Here is a 22335-nt window from a genome sequence, read left to right on the forward strand (position 1 = left end):
TTGATATGGGGTATGTGATTTAAAGAATTGGATTGATCGGTATCAAGAAGTAACGCTGTTATACCGTCAGATTGTACCGAAGTTGATTATTGATTTGTTTGTGTGTTGAATTGAGTTGGGAATTGATATTGTATGTCTCAACATTGCCATTTCAGATTTGGAGTGACAGAGTTTGTATCCCGGCTTCGAGACTTCGATTTATTTCACAACAAGAAAGGTATAAGCCATGTTTGTTTGGGAAGCCACAACTCAAATAAGATATCATTTGAGTTTCCCAACCAAAATCACTTACTAGAATTGTTGTATATATGGTAACATGTTTATGAATTGTTTATAGAATTCTATTCAAATCTTGTAACATGATTATGCTTTGATTATAGAATTGTATTCAAGCATATAAGGTCATTGTGATATTCAGATATGAATATGAGCATGCTTGGTTTACATATTGATATTCATTGCATTTAAGATAGGAGAGTCGTTGACAGCTATTGTCAAATATCTAGATGTTCGGTGTATCCCAGCTTAGGAGCAGCTCTGACTCCTATTGCAGCCGTCGATACAGCTCAGACCGAAATCTAGGAATAAGACGTACAGTCACCCCGAGTGGGAGGGTAGGTGACAGCCATTGACGTCTTATTCACACCGGGATCCCTAGAGTTATAGTTGAGTCGAGTCTAGACATGATTGGATTCGCATTGCATGTTTATGTTGATGACATTCATACTATCATGTTTCATGTTTTAGATTGATTATATGCATGTATACATGTTTATACTGAGATTTGTTCTCACCGGAGTTTCCAGCTGTTGTTAAGTTTGTATGTGTGCATAACAACAGGTGGGACATGATCTGGGTCACGCAGAGGATGAGAGATGGACATAGCGTAGTGATCTCGGGCATAGCAGAAGAACTAGTAGTTGTAATTTTGACATGTACTGTATTTAATTACTAGTTGTTGAGTATGGATGGAACAAGACATGTTTGTACCTTATGTTTGTACATTATGTTGTTGAATAACATAGACTCCTCTTGTTTAGCTTTCATGTAAGTTAATGTTAAAAGCAAAAATTTGACCCACTTTTTATATTAATGATCCATTGAATCCCAAAGAAAAGAGTTAGAGTCCGGGTCCCCACAATTATTGTTAGTATTTGGTAAGCAAATCTCTCAACCTCTGTCTGTTGCCCATGGTGAACTACTGGCTATTCGGGAAGGAGTTAAACTTGTTTATGAAAAGAACTTTCGGGATGTCCTAGTTGTAATGCACATGGGCTGTCCCGATTGGGCTTAAGTCCCCTCACGGTTATCCCGTTACCCATTACTCATTGAACTTCTCTAGCCCAGGCACTGGAGCTTTTACCTCCCCAGGATTAGAACCCAAGACCTCCTGGACTTATATAGATCTTGGCAGCAATCCTGGTACCAGTTGAGGCTATCCTGATTGGGCTTAAGTCCCCTCACGGTTATCTCATTACCCATTACTCATAGAACTTCTCCAGCCCAGGCACTGGAGTTTTTACTTCCCCAGGATTAGAACCCAAGACCTCCTGGACTTATATAGATCGTGGCAGCAATCCTGGTACCGTTCTAATACTGGGGAGGTAAAAACTCCAGTGCCTGGGCTGGAGAAGTTCTATGAGTAATGGGTAATAGGATAACCGTGAGGGGACTTAAGCCCAATCGGGACAGCCCATGTGCATTAGCTGACCTCTATTAGTACGGTGTGGTTCGGGGACGAACCAAGCGGAAGCTGGTTGGCATGTGAGGCCCGGGGCCGAAGAGGGCGGGGGGTGATCGCCGGTGCCATGAGGTTGCACGGACAATGAGCGGCTCATGGCAGGCTTCTAGGTGGAGGGAACATGAATGAACCGATCCCACACCGGAATGAGAGGGATTCTGAGACTGTTCAATGTAATGGACTGTTCAGTTGAAGAGGGCTTAAAAGATTTGATATGTACTACTCATACCACGAATGTGCATCTTCTTTTCGGTAGCTCATCACATAAGAACTCCAAAGTTAAGAGTGCTTAACTTGAGGCAATTTTGGGATGGGTGACCTCCTGGGAAGTTTCCTAGGGTGCGTGTGAGTGAGGACATAAGCACGCTGGAAAGACTCGTCTTGGTACAGTGAGAACAGTCGTCGAATCTGGGACGCTACACTAGTTGTTTCTGACTCTGTATTGGCAGTGCAAGCAGTCAAAGCCGTACATGACAACCTCAGTTTATATTGGAGCCTGTGCGTCTGAAATCAATCTATTGGTGCAAGATCAATTTATCTCTGACATAGTTTATGAGCCTAGATTTTCTAATAACGTTGTTCATAATTTGGCTAAATTTGCTTCTTTGTCTCCTTAACCCTTTGTTTGGTTGAATGGGGATTTTCCTCATTGATTGGTCGAGTTTGTAATGAACAATTTATCTTAATTTAATTACAAGCTTACTTTTCAAAAAAAAAAAAATTAGATTTTGAAATAATTTTTTAATGCCAATCTTTTAATGCGAAACTTTTGTTTAAAAAAGATGAAGCATTTCAAGTACCAGTCATCGATGCAAAATCTTCTTCATTTATGTTGTCATCATTGTTATGATGATCATCTACAGTTGATCTGATAAATGACAAATAGTCATATTTACAAAAAAAATTAAAGAAATTAATTGGTTTGTGAAAATATTATAAAACAAACACAAAGTTAATCAACATATACCTGTCATGCAAATTTGGACAGTTGCGCTTGTCATGTGACACACCTCGATGCCCGCATCCACGACATAGCCTGGTCTTTGAGGTTGACTTCTCTTTTGATGATTTAAACCTTTTCCCACATCCTTTTGTTCTTACTTCAGAAGGATCGGTAATACCAGAGACCCCATCCATGATATTCTTCTTTTGACTTCCATTGTTGAATGTTCTACTAATGTTAATCTCTTTAATTTTTTTTAAAATATAATCTAATTGTTCATCGAAGAATTTTGTTCCTTCATCAGTCAATGATGCGTCATCAATTACTACAGAAGCTTTATAGGATAACCTCGAGTGTCTTGACATCAAACACATTTTTGGATCGTCGATGACATTTTGCTCAGCCATAGCATATATTGCTTCAACCTTTGCATCTCGTGTCCACCGTTTGAGTATATACTTATCAGGCAATTGAAATACTTGGTTGATACGAAAAAAAGCTAACATATGTCTGCATGGTATACCCTCAAACTCAAACTTCATACAACTACATGATATATAATCCAACTGTTTATTGTGTGTGAGCGTCCTTGATTTGGAGGAAGAACAAGTTTGAAAATTCATCACATTGTAAACCACTAATTCAACTCCTACAGATACTTGTTGCACATAATAACCATGACTCTCACACATTTCACTTTGAAATTCCACATATATTTTTTTCGTATACACCTTAACCATTTGAGCTTCCATTGGCCAGTTTGTCTTGATCTTGGGATGCTCATTCATGTCAATATGGTCAGCAACTAACTCATTGTGCCTTTGGTGCCGGAGTGCCCTATTGAAACGGGTGATAAAATCCATCAATGAATTCTTATTAGAGACATATCTCTTGAAAAATGCATGTGAACTTTCAGATCTCTGACTACTTGACATTCCAGCACAAAATATGTGGTTAAAATATATTGGCACCCACTTCTGTCGCAGTTCATACATCAATGACAACCAATCATTTTGCTCCAAGTTAGCACATTTGATAACATCTTCCCACGTTTTCTCAAATTCATCAGGTGTTGTGGAATTTTGAATAACATTCTTTATGCTTTGATAGTAGTCACGAAAAGTTATAGGGTTTAATTTATCTGGGAATTTGTTCAATATGTGCCACAAACAATATCGATGCACTGTTTTAGGGAAAACTTGTGCAATGGCTTTCGTCATAGCAGGATCTTGGTCAGTAATTATCACGTTTTGGTGCACCTTTAGACATTGCTTCTATGAACTTGTTAAACAACCAAACAAAAGACTGAGTTTTCTCGTCAGTTAAAAAACCGCAACCAAACACAATTGTCTGATGATGATGATTAACTCCTACAAATGGTGCGAAAATCATACCATATTTATTAGTGTTATACGTCGTATCAAACACCACAACATCACCAAATACACTGTTTGCCCTCCTTGACACAGTATCTGCCCAAAAACACATGCTAAATCTTTTATCTGAATAAGTCTCATAATCAAAGAAAAAAGAGGAATTCTTGTCTTTCTCAAATGCAAAGAACTCAATCAGTGTTTCGGCATCAATACCCTTTTGTTCATCTCTTAGCTTTTTGTCAAAGTTTCTAGTATCTCTTTCAGTGCAACCTACATGCTCGGGTCCTCCATACTCTATTTCCAATAATCGCATTTGTTGACAAGTTGGCACATTTGCTTCTGAAAACTGTTGAGTCAATGCTTTCTTTGATGCCGAAACATTACGATGTGAACGTAGTAAATGCACCTTCGAAGGAGTCGAGAGTGGATGATTATGGCTTTCCATGAATGTACTGACAATCCAATTAGGACCAGTTTGTTTCTTGACAATTGAAATCTTTGACTTACATCCAGTTCTAACTTCACCGCGAGCTCTTTCATTTTTCGGTTGATCACCTTTTTCTTGTTTATTCCACCTTATTTCGTCTGTACGCCCTTCTTTAAAGCATACAAATTTCTTCCAAACAACTTCATTTGTTATCTTATTTTTCTTGTTGTTGATTATTCTTGCGCTAAATCCTGCTTCTCGTGCGTATTGATTATAGAACGAAAATGCATCCTCTAATGATACGAATTCCATCCCAATTTTTGGCTTTCGATCGTCTGCAACTTGGGGAATGAATTGCTGATCATCACCGGTATTTACTTCCATTACTGAGAAATATGAAACTTTAGAACAATTTGATGAACATTATATTGTAGTTATTCAAAAAAAAAAAATTGTTGTATTACTTTAATCTCAATTGTGGAGTTTAAATTAAGATATAAGTAAATAAATTTGTGCACACAAATACATAAATACACTCTAAAAAAACAATAAAAGTGTATTACCATTGAAAACAAAAAATATAGAAAAGAAAACATCCCAAAAACCACCCAATCATAACAATGAAAAAGGTGGGAAAAAAACAAGAATATAGAAAAACAATGATCGTTTTTGTAACAAAAAAATATATTTTTTTGAAAAATTATAAAAACTTCCATGACAGATACGATAAACCATGGCTATAATAAGTTTTTAAAAGATTGAATCTTCCTTCAATCTGTTCAACTCTGCCGTCCTCCTACTTTGTACATGAAAGCGATGTTTTGCCCTAATTAATGTGGCAAAAATAAATTTGTTCAACAAATAAACAAAAATAAATGTTAGCGGTGCATACCTGCTTGGTACAGCGGAGATTGGAAAACTTGGGCGGTGGATGAATTTCTTCCTCGGTTGTAGATTGGGCGGTGAAGTGGGGGCGCGTCGATAGCTTTTTTTTTTGAGAAGAAGACAATTACTTCTCTGATTTTGTGTATTAACACAATTGAATTGGAAAAAAAAATAGTAGCCACCTGGACGCCAACTCAGCGGAGCCCAAGGAAGTACACACCAAAGTTGTGCAGGGTAACATTTTTGTATATATATATATATATATATCCTCTTACGAACCATTAAATTATACTTATATGTATGCCAATATTTTCCTCTTGGAGAAGTATTTGAAGTGTTGTATTTAGTAGTCTACCTTTTGGCGGTTTCAGTTCAGTCCCTTCGTAATTTCTAAACTCCCTCTCCTTGGCAATCAATAGCATCGTCATCCTCTTCAATATTCTTCGCTGATTCTTATTGATTTCACCCTCTTTTTCTTGCTTTTCCAATGCCCCTTCTCTCGTCTCCTACCTTTAATTTTTGTCCTTTTTCATCTATTTAAAAAATTTTGGACTTACTTCTACATTTGATTTATGTACGATCGAGGAGGGGTCATTTTTCGGAGTTGAAGGAAGAAACCAGATGGGATTACTGAGCAGTTTATTGGGAGTTCTTGGTTTTGGGATGGGGCTTCCTCTTGGTTTCTTGATTGGGTTTTATATTTTTATTTATTCTGAACCCAGAGATGTTGAGGTAATCTTGTTTGATTTTGCTTCTTGTTTTACTGGGAATAATATTTTTTTTAAAAATAAAATAAATTCTTGGGTTTAAATTTATATGTCAAACGGTAACCAGTTTTCTTCCAAATCCATGTGTTTTTTGTTCTTGTGTAGACTTTTGTATTTGACCAATGATACATATATTTTCTTTCTTGTTGATATGTGAAGCGAGTTTTATGTTCTGATTCATTATTGTGAATAGATCATTTATAAATTATGGAAAAATTGGAAATTTTATCTCTTTTTTTAATGAAGAGCGTTTGATCATTGTTCAAGTTCATCATCTATCATGTTGTGATGCAAATAAAGTCTAAGTATCTATAAATCATGCTTAATGTGATATTAACTTCTACCAAAAATGACATTATTTTCTGTAAATGTGAGCCCGCCCGACCCTATTTTCTTGGGGGCTAGTGTATTATTGATATGTGATGTCATAAAAAGCTTAATTTTATTGAATCTTTCTATGCTTTTTTTTAGTTTTTAAGTCTTTCCCACCCATGTTCTATCTTAGCTGTTGTAAAAGGTCTTTCTTGGTTCAATCGATTTTCGATTGGCTATTCGAAGAAATATACTCAAGATGCATTTGGTTGTTTGAAATGTGAAATGGGATAATGAGTGAGTGTGGGTAATTGTTGACGTTAGGATCCGGAAATCAGGCTACCATGTGAGCTCGACACAGCTTGGTTGGAAGATCTTATGCCTGAAATTCCTCTGTGGGTGAAGAGTCCCGATTTTGATCGAGTGAGTATTCATTTTTCCATTTCATGTCGAGCGTGTGTAACAAAGTAGGCTACTAGGCTTTGTTTTGTTTGTCTTTCAATGTTGTCACAAAGTTTTGTGTCATATGCAGGTAGATTGGTTAAACAAATTTTTGTCTGATATGTGGCCCTCTTTCTTGACAAGGTTTTTTACATCTCCGTACTTGCTGATGCTTTAACCGGAGAATCTATTTTATCCAAACTATGATGTACAGGCTATTTGTAAAATACTTAGAAGCTCAGCGGAGCCCATATTTACAGAGTATATCGGGAAATTTAAGATACAATCGATTGAGTTCAAGAATCTTAGCCTTGGACATCTTCCACCGACCATACATGGTAAGCTCATTCTTCTTATATCTACTCTCACGGCCCTAAAAATAAGACATTTGGCGTTTTAACAGGTGGGTGCTCACGATAGATTAGGGACTCAACTATATCCTCTGACACTACTAGCACCAAATGTGCCAATGGAGGCAACACTCGAATTGCTGAAAGATACAAGTATTTCTGCTCCTCACAACAAGGAGCAACGAGGGCAAATCGTACTTGAGCTTACACATATGCACCTTTTAGAGAAGATCTGCGTAGTTTTAGTGGGATTCTTGAAGGATATGGTAGAAAAGTTCGTATAACTGATGGGGCATCTGGTAATGGAAGCCCGAACGGAGTAGGCTTACTTCTACTCTCAGTCCAAGGAGCACATGATGTAGAAGGGTCACGCCACAACAATCCATACGTTTTGATAATATTTCGAGGGGAAACAAAGAAATCAAAGGTGAACTTCATTGCTTTTTAAGTATCTCTTTACACCCTATCGTTTACAATTTCGGTTGAGAAATATCTGGTGTTATTTAGATGATTAAGAGAACTCGTAATCCGGCGTGGGACGAAGAGTTCCAGTTCTTGCTCGAAGAACTTTCCTTGGAAGAGAAGATACATAAAAAAAGTCATGAGCAAGCGCACCAGCATCAGCTTCCATTCCAAGGTATTCGAAACTCAGATAATTATTTACCAGATTCCTATGATCTCATCTTACAAATCTTAATTTTTCAAACTAGTTCAGATATACGTATCTCATATTTCTTCCTAACTAAAAATTTATTACATGTTTTAGGAATCTTTAGGACATGTTATTGTTAACATCAACCTCTCCGATGTCATTCACAACGGACGTATCAACCAGAAATATCATTTGATATATAGATTCAAAGAATGGAGTCATGCATGTCGAATTACGTTGGAAAACTATATGATAGAATCAAACAAGATTTGTTTTCCAAAAATAGTCTGAATATAAAAAAAAAAAATCACATAATTTCTCATCAATATATTTGTTAGATGTTTTATTATCGTTATTTGTTTTTTTATCATTTAGCTGGAAAATACCAATACTTTTACAAGATTTTAAGATTTTTTTATCAAGGAAAATAAACATAATGAGAAGAAGTAGTGACGAGGTCGAATTTAGAGTAATGACTAAGAGAATATGTGAGATTATGTGGTTAAAAAAGGTTTTAGAAGATATTAAGAAGCCGATAATTTTACCAATAAAATTGTATTGTGACAACAAATCAGCCATCGGCATTGCTCATAATCTTGTTTTGCACGACAGAACTAAGCACAATGAGATTGGTAAAAAAGAGGTATTCCATTTGTGCCAAGCATGCAACAAATTGCAGATATTTTAACCAGGGGATTATTAAGACCACATTTTGAGGATCAAGTCAGCAAGTTGGGCATGACGACCATCTTTGCACCCAACTTGAGGGAAAGTGTTGATAAATCCAGGAAGATCATGATCTTATGATTCAAGAGATTGATTGATTTAAATCCCATAATATATGAGACCATAATCTTTCCTTTTATCGTATTATTTTATCTCATGATTGTTCCAGTTCTCATCAAGTACAGATAATTGATTGTAACCAGGTTTTGAACCAAAATATGAAGGAAATTTTGACATACAGTTCTCCAAATGCACCCTGACTAAAAATACCAGGGGTGCCTCCAATGCCACTTGTTCCAGCTGTGTATACCCAAAGACATCAATTAAAGTAACACTCAGAATCTCAGGCAATCATGGAAAACAAATAAAATGTCATAGGCCATTCAAAGGCTTGATATTGATTAACCTGCTTGAGACTGTCCTAAGTTGCTAAAACTAAAACCACCATAACTCTGAGGAGGTTGCGCCAATTGAAATGGACTAGAAAGTATTGGCTTCAAATAAAAAGAAATAACATAATTATTTTAAAAAAAAAAAGATAATAAAAATTGAAAAACAAAAATTATCTCAACACACGAGGAAACATTGGGATATTGAAAACCATATACTGGATAATGCCATGTAAATCTAGGATTCCTGGGCAAAAAATCTTACTCACAAATGCACGTGGAGATAACTTGGGTATAAAATCAAGTTCTGATTACCCATCTATTAGAAATATCTCGAACCAATTGAATGCATTTTTAGCATCCACATCACCCTAAAATGCAAATTCCACAGGCAAAAATAAAAATAAAAAATTCAAGCATAACATACAAGTGTGCTCATACGAAGGCAGCATAAATTAAACTAGAGCTCCCAAACTAAACTATAATCCGGTCAAATCAAGCTCAACAAAGTTATCTTATTTAATACCCAGAAAGTTTTTGAAAAAACATTATGAGATGCAACCAGGCAGGGCTACCATATGCCCTCAAATGTACAGTGGCATGGGTCTATGGACATTCTTCATCACTAATGACGATAATGTTTGTAATTGACTTCAATTGATCCCATTGAAAAAGGAACACTGCGAATCTAAGGTACACACACATTTCCACCAAAACTAGTTGTTTGGCCAAATCCCATAGAGTTGATGTCACTTCGAAGTGATGGTGTGCTTGAGAACATATTTCCACCAAAACTAGTTGAGGGTTTACTAAACAGATTTGTTTGACTAAGCCCAGGGGCAGTTTGGCCATGCACAGAAGAGGTCTGTGCAAATGGAGAACTTGCTGGTGTTAGCATAGATATATTTGACTGGAATAATGGGAAGGAGTGTTGGCAAAGCCCGGGCCATTATTAAATGCAGATGAGGTTCCCTGTGATGATGTCAGGCCAAAGATAGATGGGGATCCAAAAGCTGATGTGCTGGAGTTGCCAAAAATATAAGGGGAGGTACCAACTCCAAATGTTTGAGCAGTAGATCCAAATAAGAAGGATGTTGCTGGTGTTAATGGGAAAGAACCAAATGTATTCAACGTTCCAAAACGGAAAAACCAAATGTGGAGGACGAAGATCCAAACCCTGAGCTGCTAAAAACTGGGGAGGTTTTTGGAGGAAGGTGCTGTGGATGAAAAAGGGGTAGCAGAGGAATGACGGAACGCAGTTGAGGAACCAAATCCAAGTGCGGTAGTAGACTGTCCAGCAGGAGCTGGCCCTCCTGGTTTTAATAAGAAAAAAATTATCGACAACGGATGTAACAAGTTTTTTAGGGATTCAAGATGTCAACAAGTGTCTGACAAGATTACCTTCATCTCCTAACTGGTAGTCCTCCCATCTAAGTTCTTCGTGGCTTTTATCCTTGTAGACTGGCATGGCTGAAATAAATTCTAGTTTGCAGGTAGGCTGCGTACCAGTGACTCCATCTGTCTCAGGAGTTGATGAGTAGGGAGCTAATCTAGTTCCCCCTTGTTGCCCTCCTAAGCAGACTGGCCAAAACCAGAGCCACCGAAAGTTGAGGTTGTAGTTTGTGCTCCTGCATAGGAGTTGCATGAAAGCAAAATATCAGTTACAGCCATAACGATTCCAAAACACTAAACATTATTAGCGCATTTGGCTAAATAATATATTAATTCCAGAAACCTGCCATCAGAGAACATGAGAACAACTTACCGAGAGAAGCATTTTGAACTCCTGAGGATGATGTTCCAAATGGGGTACTTCCAAATACAGCAATTGTTTGACCAAATGCTGGACTGGAACCAAGGTTCTAAAATTCGCTAGGCGCTAGTCGGACGCTAGACGAGCGCCTAGGCCGCCTAGGCGAAAGCATGATAAAAAATAAGAAATGTGTGATTATGATTTTAAAAAAAAAAATAGGAAAGGTGTTTCAAATTTTAGTTAAGGAAAGATGTTACAAATTTTAGTTATTGAGGACTAGGCTCATTTATAAGTCGATGGGTTGTCCATTAACTGGCCCACAATTAAAAAAATTGATTTTATCAACCCTAGCTGCCATACTGTCATTCCCATTCATTCCCTTCCAATTAGAAAGCCTCATCACACCCTTCATCTGCCATCCGTTCCAAATATCATGCTAGAATCTCATCATGGCTGTGGCTGTAGTTTCAAAAGTTGGAGCCCCTAACCGGTACAATTGTTCTTCCCACTACTTCCCCATACCACCGCCTAGGCTGGCCGACTAGCACATTTTCGTTGCGGTCAGCAGGCGCCTAGCGCCTATGCATCCGCCTAAGCCAAATTTTACAACGCTGACTAGATTCAACAGTAAAATGATTTGAACCACCGAAAGCAGGAGTTGTTGAGGAACCAAAAACAAGAGTTGTAGAGGCAACAAAAGCAGGAGGTGTTGCACCAAAAGCAGGATTTGTCATCGTGCAAAAAGCAGGAGTTGTCGTCGCGTCGAAAGCTGGAGCTGTGGAACAAAATTCTGGAGTGCTAGAAGTACCAAATGCCGAAGTACTTGATCCGAAAGGAGAAATCGACACACAAAACCCACAACTTGTGCTACCAAAGGTAGGGCTTGCAGTAGAACCAAAGGCCGGACTGCTGGTAGCACCGAAGGAAGGTGTACTTGGAGCGCCAATTGCAGGAGTACTTGATGAACCAAATGCAGGCTGACTAGGAGCACCAAATGGTGTCGAGGAACCAAACAGATTGCTGCAAAAAGCTGGTTGTGTTTGTTGAAATGAGCTTCCAAATGGACTTGTTTGAGTTGTATTAGATCCAAAACCACCAAAACTCGGTTTCTGACCGAATACCCCAGTACCTATATTTTCAACACAAAACATATTGCATAATAAGAAGACAATAGTTGAAAGAAAAGAAAAATTCAAAGCATCTTGGCATGAATCCCATTGTCTGCCAGATTCAAACCAATGCTCCTTTGACATAGTTGAAAGTGTCTATCATAAAAAAAAAAGGCTCTGGGACACGAATGGATTGGAAGGTGTTGTGGATGAAAAAAGGGTAGCAGAGGAATGAGGGAATGCAGGTGCAGTTGCCGAGCCAAAACTTGAGGTACCAAATCCAAGTGCGGTAGTAGACTGTCCAGCAGGAGCTGGCCCTCCTTGTTTTAATAAGAAAAAAATTATCGACAATGGTCGTAACAAGTTTTTTAGGGATCAAGATGTCAACAAGTGTCTGACATGAGTACCTTTATCTCCTAACTGGTAGTCCTCCCATCTAAGTTCTTCGTGGCTTTTATCCTCGTAGACTGGCTTGGCTGAAATAGATTCTAGTTTGCCGGTAGTCTGTGTACCAGTGGCTCCATCTGTATCAGGAGTTGATGAGTAGGGAGATAATTTAGTTCCCCCTCGTTGCCCTCCTAAAGCAGACTGGCCAAAACCAGAGCCGCCAAAAGTAGAGGTTGTAGTTTGTGCTCCTGCATAGAAGTTGCATGAAAGCAAAAGATCAGTTACAGCCATAACGATTCCAAAACACTAAAATTCATTAGCGCATTTGAGCTAAATAATATACTTAATTCCAGAAACCTGCCATCAAAGATCATGAAAGCAACTTACCGAAAGAAGCATTTCGAACTACTAAGGATGATGTTCCAAATGGGGTACTTCCAAATACAGCAGTTGATTGACCAAATGCTGGGCTGGATCCAACCGTAAAAGGAGTACTTGAAGCACCAAAAGCAGGACTTGTTGAGGAACAAAAAGCAGGACTTGTTGAGGCAACAAAAGCAAGAGGTGTTGAACCAAAAGCAAGAGGTGTCGTTGTGCCAAAAGCAGGAGATGTCGTCGTGACAAAAGCAGGAGATGTCGTCGCACCGAGAACAGGAGTTGTGGAACCAAAGGCTGGAGTGCTAGACGTACCAAATGCCAGAGTACTTGATCCGAAAAGAGAAGTCAACACACCAAACCCACCACTTGTGCTACCAAATGTAGGGCTGGCAGTAGAACCAAAGGTTGGACTGCTGGTGACAACGAAGGCAGGTGTACTTGGAGCGCCAAATGCAGGACTACTTGATGAACCAAATGCAGGCTGACTAGGAGCACTAAATGGTGTTGAGGAACCAAACAGATTGCTGCCAAAAGCTGGTTGTGTTTGTTGAAATGAGCTTCCAAATGGACTTGTTTGAGTTGTATTAGATCCAAAACTCGGTTTCTGGCCGAATACCCCAGAACCTATATTATCAACGCAAAACATATTGCATAATAAGAAGACGAGTTGAATGAAAAGAAAAATTCAAAGCATCTTGTCATGAATCCCATTGTCTGCCAGATTCAAACCATATCTGGATCGGGAATCATAAAACATTCAGAGTTTAAGAATTCCTCGATTTCAGATTTAGTGATGGAATTGGAGTTATATCTGTTGTTGACATGATTAGTGATTTTACATTCTTCTCTTCCCTTGTGGATTTCTTGTCTGCTTTTGGTAACTATTATATTTTAATCTTCTAATATAATATCATTTCTTGTATAAAAAAATTGTCTACCATATAAAAAAAGGTTCTGGGACACAAATGGATTGAAAGGTGTTGTGGATGAAAAAGGGGTGGCAGACGAATGAGGGAATGCAGCAGCAGTTGCCGAGCCAAAACTTGAGGTACCAAATCCAAGGGCGGTAGTAAACTGTCCAGCAGGAGCTGGCCTTCCTTGTTTTAATAAGAAAAAATTTATCGACAATGGACGTAACAAGGTTTTTAGGGATTCAAGATGTCAACAAGTGTCTGACATGAGTACCTTTATCTCCTAACTGGTAGTCCTCCCATCTAAGTTCTTCGTGGCTTTTATCCTCGTAGACTGGCTTGGCTGAAATAGATTCTAGTTTGCCAGCAGGCTGTGTACCAGTGGCTCCATCTGTCTCAGGAGTTGATGAGTAGGGAGCTAATCTAGTTCCCCCTCGTTGCCCTCCTAAAACAGACTGGCCAAAACCAGTGCCACCGAAAGTTGAGGTTGTAGTTTGTGCTCCTGCATAGGAGTTGCATGAAAGCAAAAGATCAGTTACAACCATAACGATTCTAAAACACTAAACTTCATTAGCACATTTGAGCTAAATAATATACTTAATTCCAGAAACCTGCCATCAGAGCACATGAAAGCAACTTACTGAAAGAAGCATTTTGAACTCCTAAGGATAAAGATCCAAATGGGATACTTCCAAATACAGCAGTTGATTGACCAAATGCTGGACTGGATCCAACAGCAAAAGGAGTACTTGACGCACCGAAAGCAGGAGTTTTTGAGGAACCAAAAGCAGGAGATGTTGAGGCACCAAAAGCAGGAGGTGTTGCACCAAAAGCAGGAGGTGTCCTCGTGCCAAAAGCAGGAGTTGTCGTCGCGCCAAAATCAGGAGTTTTCGTCGCGCCAAAAGCAGGAGTTGTGGAACCAAATTCTGGAGTGCTAGAAGTACCAAATGCTGGCGTACTTGATCCGAAAGGAGAAGTCGACACACCAAACCCACCACTTGTGTTACCAAATGTAGGGCTTGCAGTAGAACCATAAGTCGGACTGCAGGTTGCACCGAAGGCAGGTGTACTTGGAGCGCCAAATGCAGGACAACTTGATGAACCAAATGCAGGCTGACTAGGAGCACCAAATGGTGTTGAGGAACCAAACAGATTGATGCCCAAAGCTGGTTGTCTTTGTTGAAATGAGCTTCCAAATGGACTTGTTTGAGTTGTATCAGATCCAAAACCACCAAAACTCGGTTTCTGACCGTGTAACCCAGAACCTATATTATCAACACAAAACATATTGCATAATAAGAAGACAATAGTTGAAAGAAAAGAAAAATTCAAAGCATCTTGGCATGAATCCCATTGTCTGCCAGATTCCAACCACGCTCCTTTGACATAGTTGAAAGTGTCTACCATATAAAAATAGTCTCTGGGACACGAATTGAAACCCAGGTTACATAAAAATCAAAATGATTCTTCACAAATTTTGTGATTTATGCTAAATATGTGTTGGATCTATTGGAATATTACTATGATCACCTCACAATTTTTTCAACTATGATAATAAAAGAGAACTTTTAGATAAGATCAAAAAATCTACAGTATGTATGGCACGTTGATTTTCGAAACAAACACTTTTGTTGATACAAATTCAAACAGTTCCCATAGTAAGACATGGATTTGTTTGGTTGACTGAAATGAACACAGACCAGCTGACCAGCATGGGAAAAATGAATGAACAATTGCACTGACATTGATGGTGATGTAGAATATGATTGGTCATTTGAATTATACAAGGTGAGGTGAGATGAACATGTGGTTAAAAAAATAAATATGCAAATAAGGAACACCCACACACCCACATATATATATAATCACAAACCTATCGTTACAAATTCCTATGCAATAATTTTTACAATTGATGTGTTTCACATAAGAATATTACACTTGAAGTTACATGTAATTGTCAATTCAGTTATATTGCTTACTCGCAGTTGTGATTCATGTATTTAATAAGTACACTATTTTTACAAAAATTCTAAATTCATTGTTAGAATTTTCCATAATTTTAGCAAGTACGTTTTTAATCATTTATCACAAAGCAAACATCTATTGACGATGAAGTTCAAACTAAGAATAACGACTCCTTAAGTTTTCCATGTAATGAAACTAGATTTTGGGTATTCTTAAAAACAATGGACTTAGATATTTTTAGCTAAAGCGCATACCATTCTCTGAGATGTACAAACAAAGCTTGCCTATAGCATATAAGGCAAAACTTGGAAGCAATTGGTCATGTCTACTCATATCCCATGAACTCATCTATTGAGAGAAATAATGACTAGGCGTCAACTCCTCCAACCTCAACCTCGTTTCCTTCCCCCTCCCACTAAATTTCTATTTACTCACTAAAATATGGGAGACACGACCATCACATATCAACAGGAACCAGACCAACTCAGATCGCAGTGATCAATTAATGACATTGTTTTTGTTGTGTTTAGAAAATATATCAATGTAATAAAAACCAAATCTATAAGCTGATGAAACAATTTCATAGGTGGGTATTGATGCGCTTACCACCAAATGCAGAAATCGAGTTTCCAAAAGCCGAGCCCGAGGAAACACCAAATGCAGGGGTTGAACTTCCAAAAGCAGGTGACGAAGAAGCACCGAACACAAAAGTCGAACCTAAAGGAGAAGAAGATTGAGCACCAAATACACCAGTAGACATGCCCCCAAAGATGGAACCTCCGGTATGCGAACCAAAAGGGCTCGTGCTTCCAATGGGCTTAGGAGCAAAAGGATTGTCACTAGCATTACTATTCTCGCCAAAAGCTGGCTGTGACCAAAATAGACTGCTGGGTGATTGTCCAAAAGCTGTCAGAAGACCACAAAACTTAGCATGTGCAAGTATCAAACTGGAATTCAAATAATCTATAGTCTCATCTCTTAAAAAGGCACAAAGAGTGCCAATATTTTAGGGATTCCCATATTTTCTTAAAATTTGTATCTTTCAAAATTATTTAGGCCGGAATCATTCCATCAATTACTCTTTTTTATCCTATTTATATTACACTTCTTTAACCGATGAATGACGATAAATACTAGTTCCTTACCCATGTTTTCTCCACTCAAATCGCCATGGCATCAGAACCACGGCTCTATACCTTCCATAACAAAACAAATTAGGGTTTGCCAAGACGCAAAATAGCCGCAGAACCCTTCCTCGATTTGGCGTTGCGCGCGCACTGGTGATAGCCGCAGAACCCTATCCCACCGGTGGCGCAGTCGGCTGCAACGATGCACCAGAAACCCACCCAAGAAGCCCAAGACTCACTTTTTAGCAAAAACCGAGAGACGTAAAGGTGTATGCAGTGCTGGGTTTTGATACCATTGAAAAGCCAACACATAATTCGATGCTGCTGGGTTCACTCTTTTTTCTACCTACAAGCGGGCCCGTGTCATTTTTTAATATATATATATATTTAAAAAAAAAACACTTTCAAGTAATTATTATTTTTAAACAAAATTCACATACGGTTTTTTTAACTTTATAAAAGTAATTAATTTTCAATAATATTTAATCAAATTAATTTTTCATAAACTACATATTAAGATAAAATTATAATTAAAATAAGTATTATATATTAATTAGACATGCTTAATGGGTCAGTTCGGCTCAGAACTTACTCGAAAAACCCAGAACCAGAACCAATTCTTCCATACCAGTTCCGGAATCGGTCCAAAACCATATTTAAATAGAGTGGACCGATTCTTTATAAAAAAAATCGTCCAAAAACGGTTCTGGATCCGGTTCTGGAACTGGATCCGAAAAATCTGAACCGAAACCGGATCCCAAACCGAATTTTTTTTATTTTTTAAAAATAATAATAAAATAATTAAAAATTAAAAAAAATATGGACATATCCGTTGGGCAACAGTTGCCCAACGGATATTTTTGAAGGCCAAATTGCAAATATTTTTGGGGTAAATTTGCAAATATTTTTTTTTGCCTCTCTAATACGTGCTTGTTTTTCATTATGTTTACCCAACAATCACATTCTATATTTATTTGCAATCAATCTCTTTTTAATATTTTCAGCACAATTGTTATGTTGTTATTATTCATTATATATACTTATTAAATATATTTTCAATGGCGTCGTCTTCAAACCGCAATTTAGATTTTGGTGAAGATTTATCCTACATTCTTGATTTCGAAGACTTCGAACCTAGTCACGAGGAAGAACATGTCGCGGAACGTCCCAATGAAGGTGGTGGGAATTTTCAATCGTCATCATCCGCCAGAGAAAGCAACATTATGACGAACACGACGACAGGCCAAGCAAAGCGAAGCAAAGTTTGGGATCACTTTGACATTGAAAAAAACCATGTACGAATTGTAACGTACCGTACTTTTAAACTATTTAAAGTTTACGGAAAAATAAAATTTTCTTAAATATAAAATAAACTTTCAAAATTGCATTAAAATAACTTGCTCGTCTAAAAACATTTGCAATAAAAACAACCAAAATCAAGTTTGTCAAAATTAATAATCGTTTAAACATCATAAACCACTTCATGAAATCAGAGTATTAAAAATCGTCATGAATAAAATCTTAAAATGTGGGCGGTCCTCGGGTTTAGCCTCCTGCGCAATCCAAGCCTCATTGGTCCCCACCCCTCGTCTCCTCAAATTCATCCTCACCTGCATCGATCAAGTCTAGTGAGTCTAAAGACTCAACATGTATGAACTGGAGATAGCAAGTACTACATAATAAAACTACATGCATCTTTAAAGTAGGGCTTACATACTTGAAACTTGAACGTAATAGCGTAAACATACTTGAAACTTGAACGTAGTAGCATAAACGTAGACGTGCCATCATCATAAAACTTTTCTTAAACATACTTGCATCATACATACTTGAGCTTACATAATATCATTTTGCGTAGAGATATGTTCAAAGCAAGTGACCTATACATAAATGTACCTGATCAGACTAAACTACAGTACTGGGCTGACAGGGAAAATCCACTTCCACATACATGAGATATTCGGTCATGCTTTACCGGGTGGATTGGTCCCTAGTCATGCTTTACCGCTTTCCAATCCTGATCAAAACCCGGTCATGCTTTACCGGGGTGGAGAAGTCCTCGGCCACGTTCACCGACTTCCAAACTCGTTCATAATTTGGTCACAAGACATTTAGCATACCTCAAAAACATAAAAATATTTTCTTTTGCACGTCGAACATACTTGCTTGGCGTTGAGGGATTCGTTGGATCTCGCTTGGGGCCACTGCTGCACGTACTAACATGAGTTCAAACCATTACTGTAACGTACCGTACTTTTAAACTATTTTAAAATTTGCGAAAAAATAAAAATTTTCTTAAATATAAAATAAAATTTCAAATTATGGTCATCCATGAACTGTTCATCCAAAATTTTTGCAATGAAAATATCACCAACAAAGTTTGCCTAAGAAAAACACTTGTTTAAACATCGTAAACCTTAGCGTGAAATCAGAGTATTAAAATCGTCTTGCATAAAATCTTAAAACATGGGCGATCCTCGGGTTTAGCCTCCTGCGCAGTCCAAGACGGCTCATTAGTCCCCACCCTTCATCTCCTCAAAGTCATCCTCACTTGTATCGATCAAGTCTAGTGAGTCTAAAGACTCAACATGTATAAACTGGATATAACAAGTAATACATAATAAAAACACATGCGTCTTTAAAATAGAGCGTATATACTTGAAACTTGAACGTAATAGCATAAACATACTTGAAACATGGACGTAGTAGCATAAACGTTGACGTGCCATCATCATAAAAATTTTCCTAAACATATTTGCATCATACATACTTGAGCATACATAACATCATTTTCCGTAGAGATATGTTTCAAATATTATCCAAATATTTCGAATTTACTATCCAATCAAAGATATCAAAAAGTTCTAAGTTTTATATGTTGAAAGTTTTTCCAGAAAATTGACCGAAAATTTTCAGTATTTAAAATGACAGCAAATTTTGAGTTTTCAGATCTAAATTCGTTTCAAAATCGATCCAACCAATTTTTGCTCAACTTTGTACAACATACATGAATTTTTACACATAATAAATATAAAAACAAATACTATGATGATATCGATGCATAAACGAAAGAATATACATGTCTTTTGATATTTAATGTTACCGAAACGACGGCACCGAAGCGGGAAAGATGCGAGGGTTGATCCAGGACGAACGTGGCACGATTTCTTTCAAGAAAAGAGACGAAAACTTGCTGGAAAATACAGAGGAGAGGGGCGGCTGCTGAGAGAACTCAATAACCCTAAGTTTTATTTTAAAAAATAAGAATGAAGAGCAAGGAGAATGTGTGTATATGTGATAGCCGAAGTGTGTGTGTGTGTGCGCGCGCGTGAGTTATAGGTATAATTAGGGGTTAAAATGTTTAATCACCCAATTAACATGCTAAATAAAAAAAATTCTAATTAAATTGCTACTAAAAATGCTAGTTTAAATGCTAAAAAAATGTTAATTCACTTTAAAATTTTAAAATACCCAATTGATAAATCTCAAAAGTTTTAAAAATCTTAAAATCACTAAATAACCAAAGTAGGCTTTCTCTTTCGGTTTCTTAGAAATATGTCAGACTCCACTTCTTCTACTTCTAGAGCGTATATATGTGGCTCACCTGAGTATAAGTTTGTAGCGGCATGGTTTGATTCACCATCCCCTTTTGTGAAGAAACCTACCTCCCCCCGTATCTCGAAAAAAACAAAACAAAAACACAAACCCCCCAACATCGGCACCTCCCGAGCTTCTAAAAAGGATAAGGGCAAAGCTCGAGCTCCCAGCTCACCTTTATCTGATACCCTGAGAGCCGCCTGGTTTTCCACCATGGAAATAATCCTTCGCCTCGGGGCTGAGGAAGATCTTAGAGTTCTAGGAACTATTCTTTCCTCTTTCCAAATCAGGCTCTCTTGTCCCTCCAATCGGGCTGATCATCCCCCCGAGGGTTTCTTTAATTTTTTTTAAAGACCAAATACGTAATGGTCTTATATTTCCCATCCCTCTTTCTTCATCAAAGTGGCCCATTTTTTCGGAGTCCCCATAAACCAACTTCACCCAACTCTTTTAGCATAATAGTCGTCACTTACATTCTCTTCAAAATGCACAACCTTCTCATTATCCACCTTGTCCTCCATTATTTCTTTGTCTGCGGGTTTGGGGACAATGCCTTTTCTTTGTTTCCCCGTATGAGAAGTCGGTTCCTTTATGATATTCCTTCTTCACTAAAGGGATGGAAATGCAGGTTCTTCTACATCACCCTTCCCTCTCCTCCTCAGTGTTTGACTAGCTTCCTGCCCATCCTCCCTACTCAGCCTGATCTTCCCCGGGCTTATAAGTTTGAGGAGCCTTTTATCTGAAGTCAGGAGCTCGTGGAAGGGAAGAAGTTTTCCTCTTCTCTCCTTCTAACTGAAGAGAACTTGTTGGCTTACGGTTGAGTGCCCAGGCAGAGGAACCTTTAGACATGGTGATCGAGGCAATGGCTTCTCGCTCGGGTGCTCAACATAGTATTCTAATATTATTTTTTCCATTTTTTTGACTTCACACTTATTCTAATATTATTTTTTCCATTTTTTTGCTATCAGACAACTCAGAGATGCAAGAGGCATTCGCCAAAAGACGAGCAACTGAGGAGAAAAAACGGGCGGAAAGCTGCTACCGAGAAGAAGCTGCCGGTCCAGAAAGCAGCCACTGAGACTCAAGTATCTGAGGCGGTGGAGGTGGTCGTACTATGAGGTTCTACCAGAGTAGATAACTAGAAAGAGGTAGAGGCTGCTCACCACTCTGATTCTCCAGATGATTCCGTGGATCATATCTGTAGAGCCCAAATTCAGTACACGTAAAACCCATGCATTTATTTAAATTTCTTGTTTAAGTTTAAATGTATTTTAGCAATGCATGATTTATGAAATTTAATTATTATAAATTATTTATGTTTATGTTATGCACGTTAAAATGTTTTCTTGAGCTTCATGTTTCAGGCAATTATTCGATGCGGGATCGAGGAAAAGAGACCGACGAAGATTTTGGCGATTTTTAAAATGTGGTATTCTATTTTAAGTTAAGGATGGGGCATTTTAAAAGATTTAGTTAATTTTTAGCATTTTATAAGCCTAATTTAATTATTAGGTGATTTTATGATTGTAAACTTTTAAAGATATGACACTTGTACATATGTTAAACATATGTTGTACATGATCTGTACGTTATGTTGATATCTTTATCAGAGTGATTACTTTACGTTTCCGAATTTGTATTTTTTTAAAAAAAATTTAGACCCAAATTAATTAAATGATCCTAATAATGATTAAGAAGATGGATTAGGTTTGAGTCCCCATATTTATAGTGAGTTGTCAAGGGCTCATTGACTCTGCGAGTGGAGAAAGGACACCCTCTTGATTGAACTTGGGGAGTCCAAGAGGACATGGCCTGTCCCTCTAGCTTCTTCAATTTTTGTCTTAGATCTTCTAATTCTTCGGCCACAGTAATAGCATTGGACCCTTCTTAGGAACTCTCCTATTTTTCATTCTCCAGTCCATCTTGGGAAGGAGATTTCTCCCTAGGTCCTTCCTCACGGCGTGCTCGACTAATGCTAGGAGGTATCTTCTCTGCCATAGCCTTCTGAACAACTGTTGTTATCCATTGAGTTAATTGTTCCGGATTGACCATGAAAGTTTGTTGGGGTGGATATCCTTGGGGAACCTCTGAATATGAGA

General features: G+C 37.9%; 1 protein-coding gene and 2 pseudogenes across 1 annotated transcript; 1 reads left to right on the plus strand and 2 right to left on the minus strand.

Annotated features, from left to right (window-relative positions):
- Positions 1-2533: 2533 nt before the first annotated feature.
- LOC140812401 (protein FAR1-RELATED SEQUENCE 5-like) lies at positions 2534-5096 on the minus strand. Its single transcript, XM_073170655.1, has 2 exons — positions 2709-5096; positions 2534-2609 (listed from the first exon to the last, which is right to left on the minus strand). The coding sequence occupies exons 1-2, from the start codon at positions 3902-3904 to the stop codon at positions 2534-2536; spliced, it is 1272 nt and encodes a 423-aa protein (XP_073026756.1). The 5' UTR covers positions 3905-5096.
- A 514-nt stretch (positions 5097-5610) lies between these two features.
- LOC140813325 (synaptotagmin-3-like) lies at positions 5611-8732 on the plus strand (annotated as a pseudogene).
- Positions 8733-9507: 775 nt separating this feature from the next.
- On the minus strand, positions 9508-16951 carry LOC140813289 (uncharacterized; annotated as a pseudogene).
- Positions 16952-22335: the final 5384 nt, after the last annotated feature.

Source organism: Primulina eburnea, chromosome 14 (assembly GCF_022965805.1).
Source record: "Primulina eburnea isolate SZY01 chromosome 14, ASM2296580v1, whole genome shotgun sequence".
Taxonomy (NCBI): domain Eukaryota; kingdom Viridiplantae; phylum Streptophyta; class Magnoliopsida; order Lamiales; family Gesneriaceae; genus Primulina; species Primulina eburnea.

What these genes read in the sequence shown, in the direction of transcription:
- LOC140812401 (XM_073170655.1), bottom strand. Translation starts at nt 3,904, where the DNA reads ATGACGAAAGCCATTGCACAAGTTTTCCCTAAAACAGTGCATCGATAT. An exon ending in TGTCCAAATTTGCATGACAG is followed by an intron (nt 2,610 to 2,708) that starts GTATATGTTGAT and finishes GTCATTTATCAG; the next exon opens with ATCAACTGTAGATGATCATC.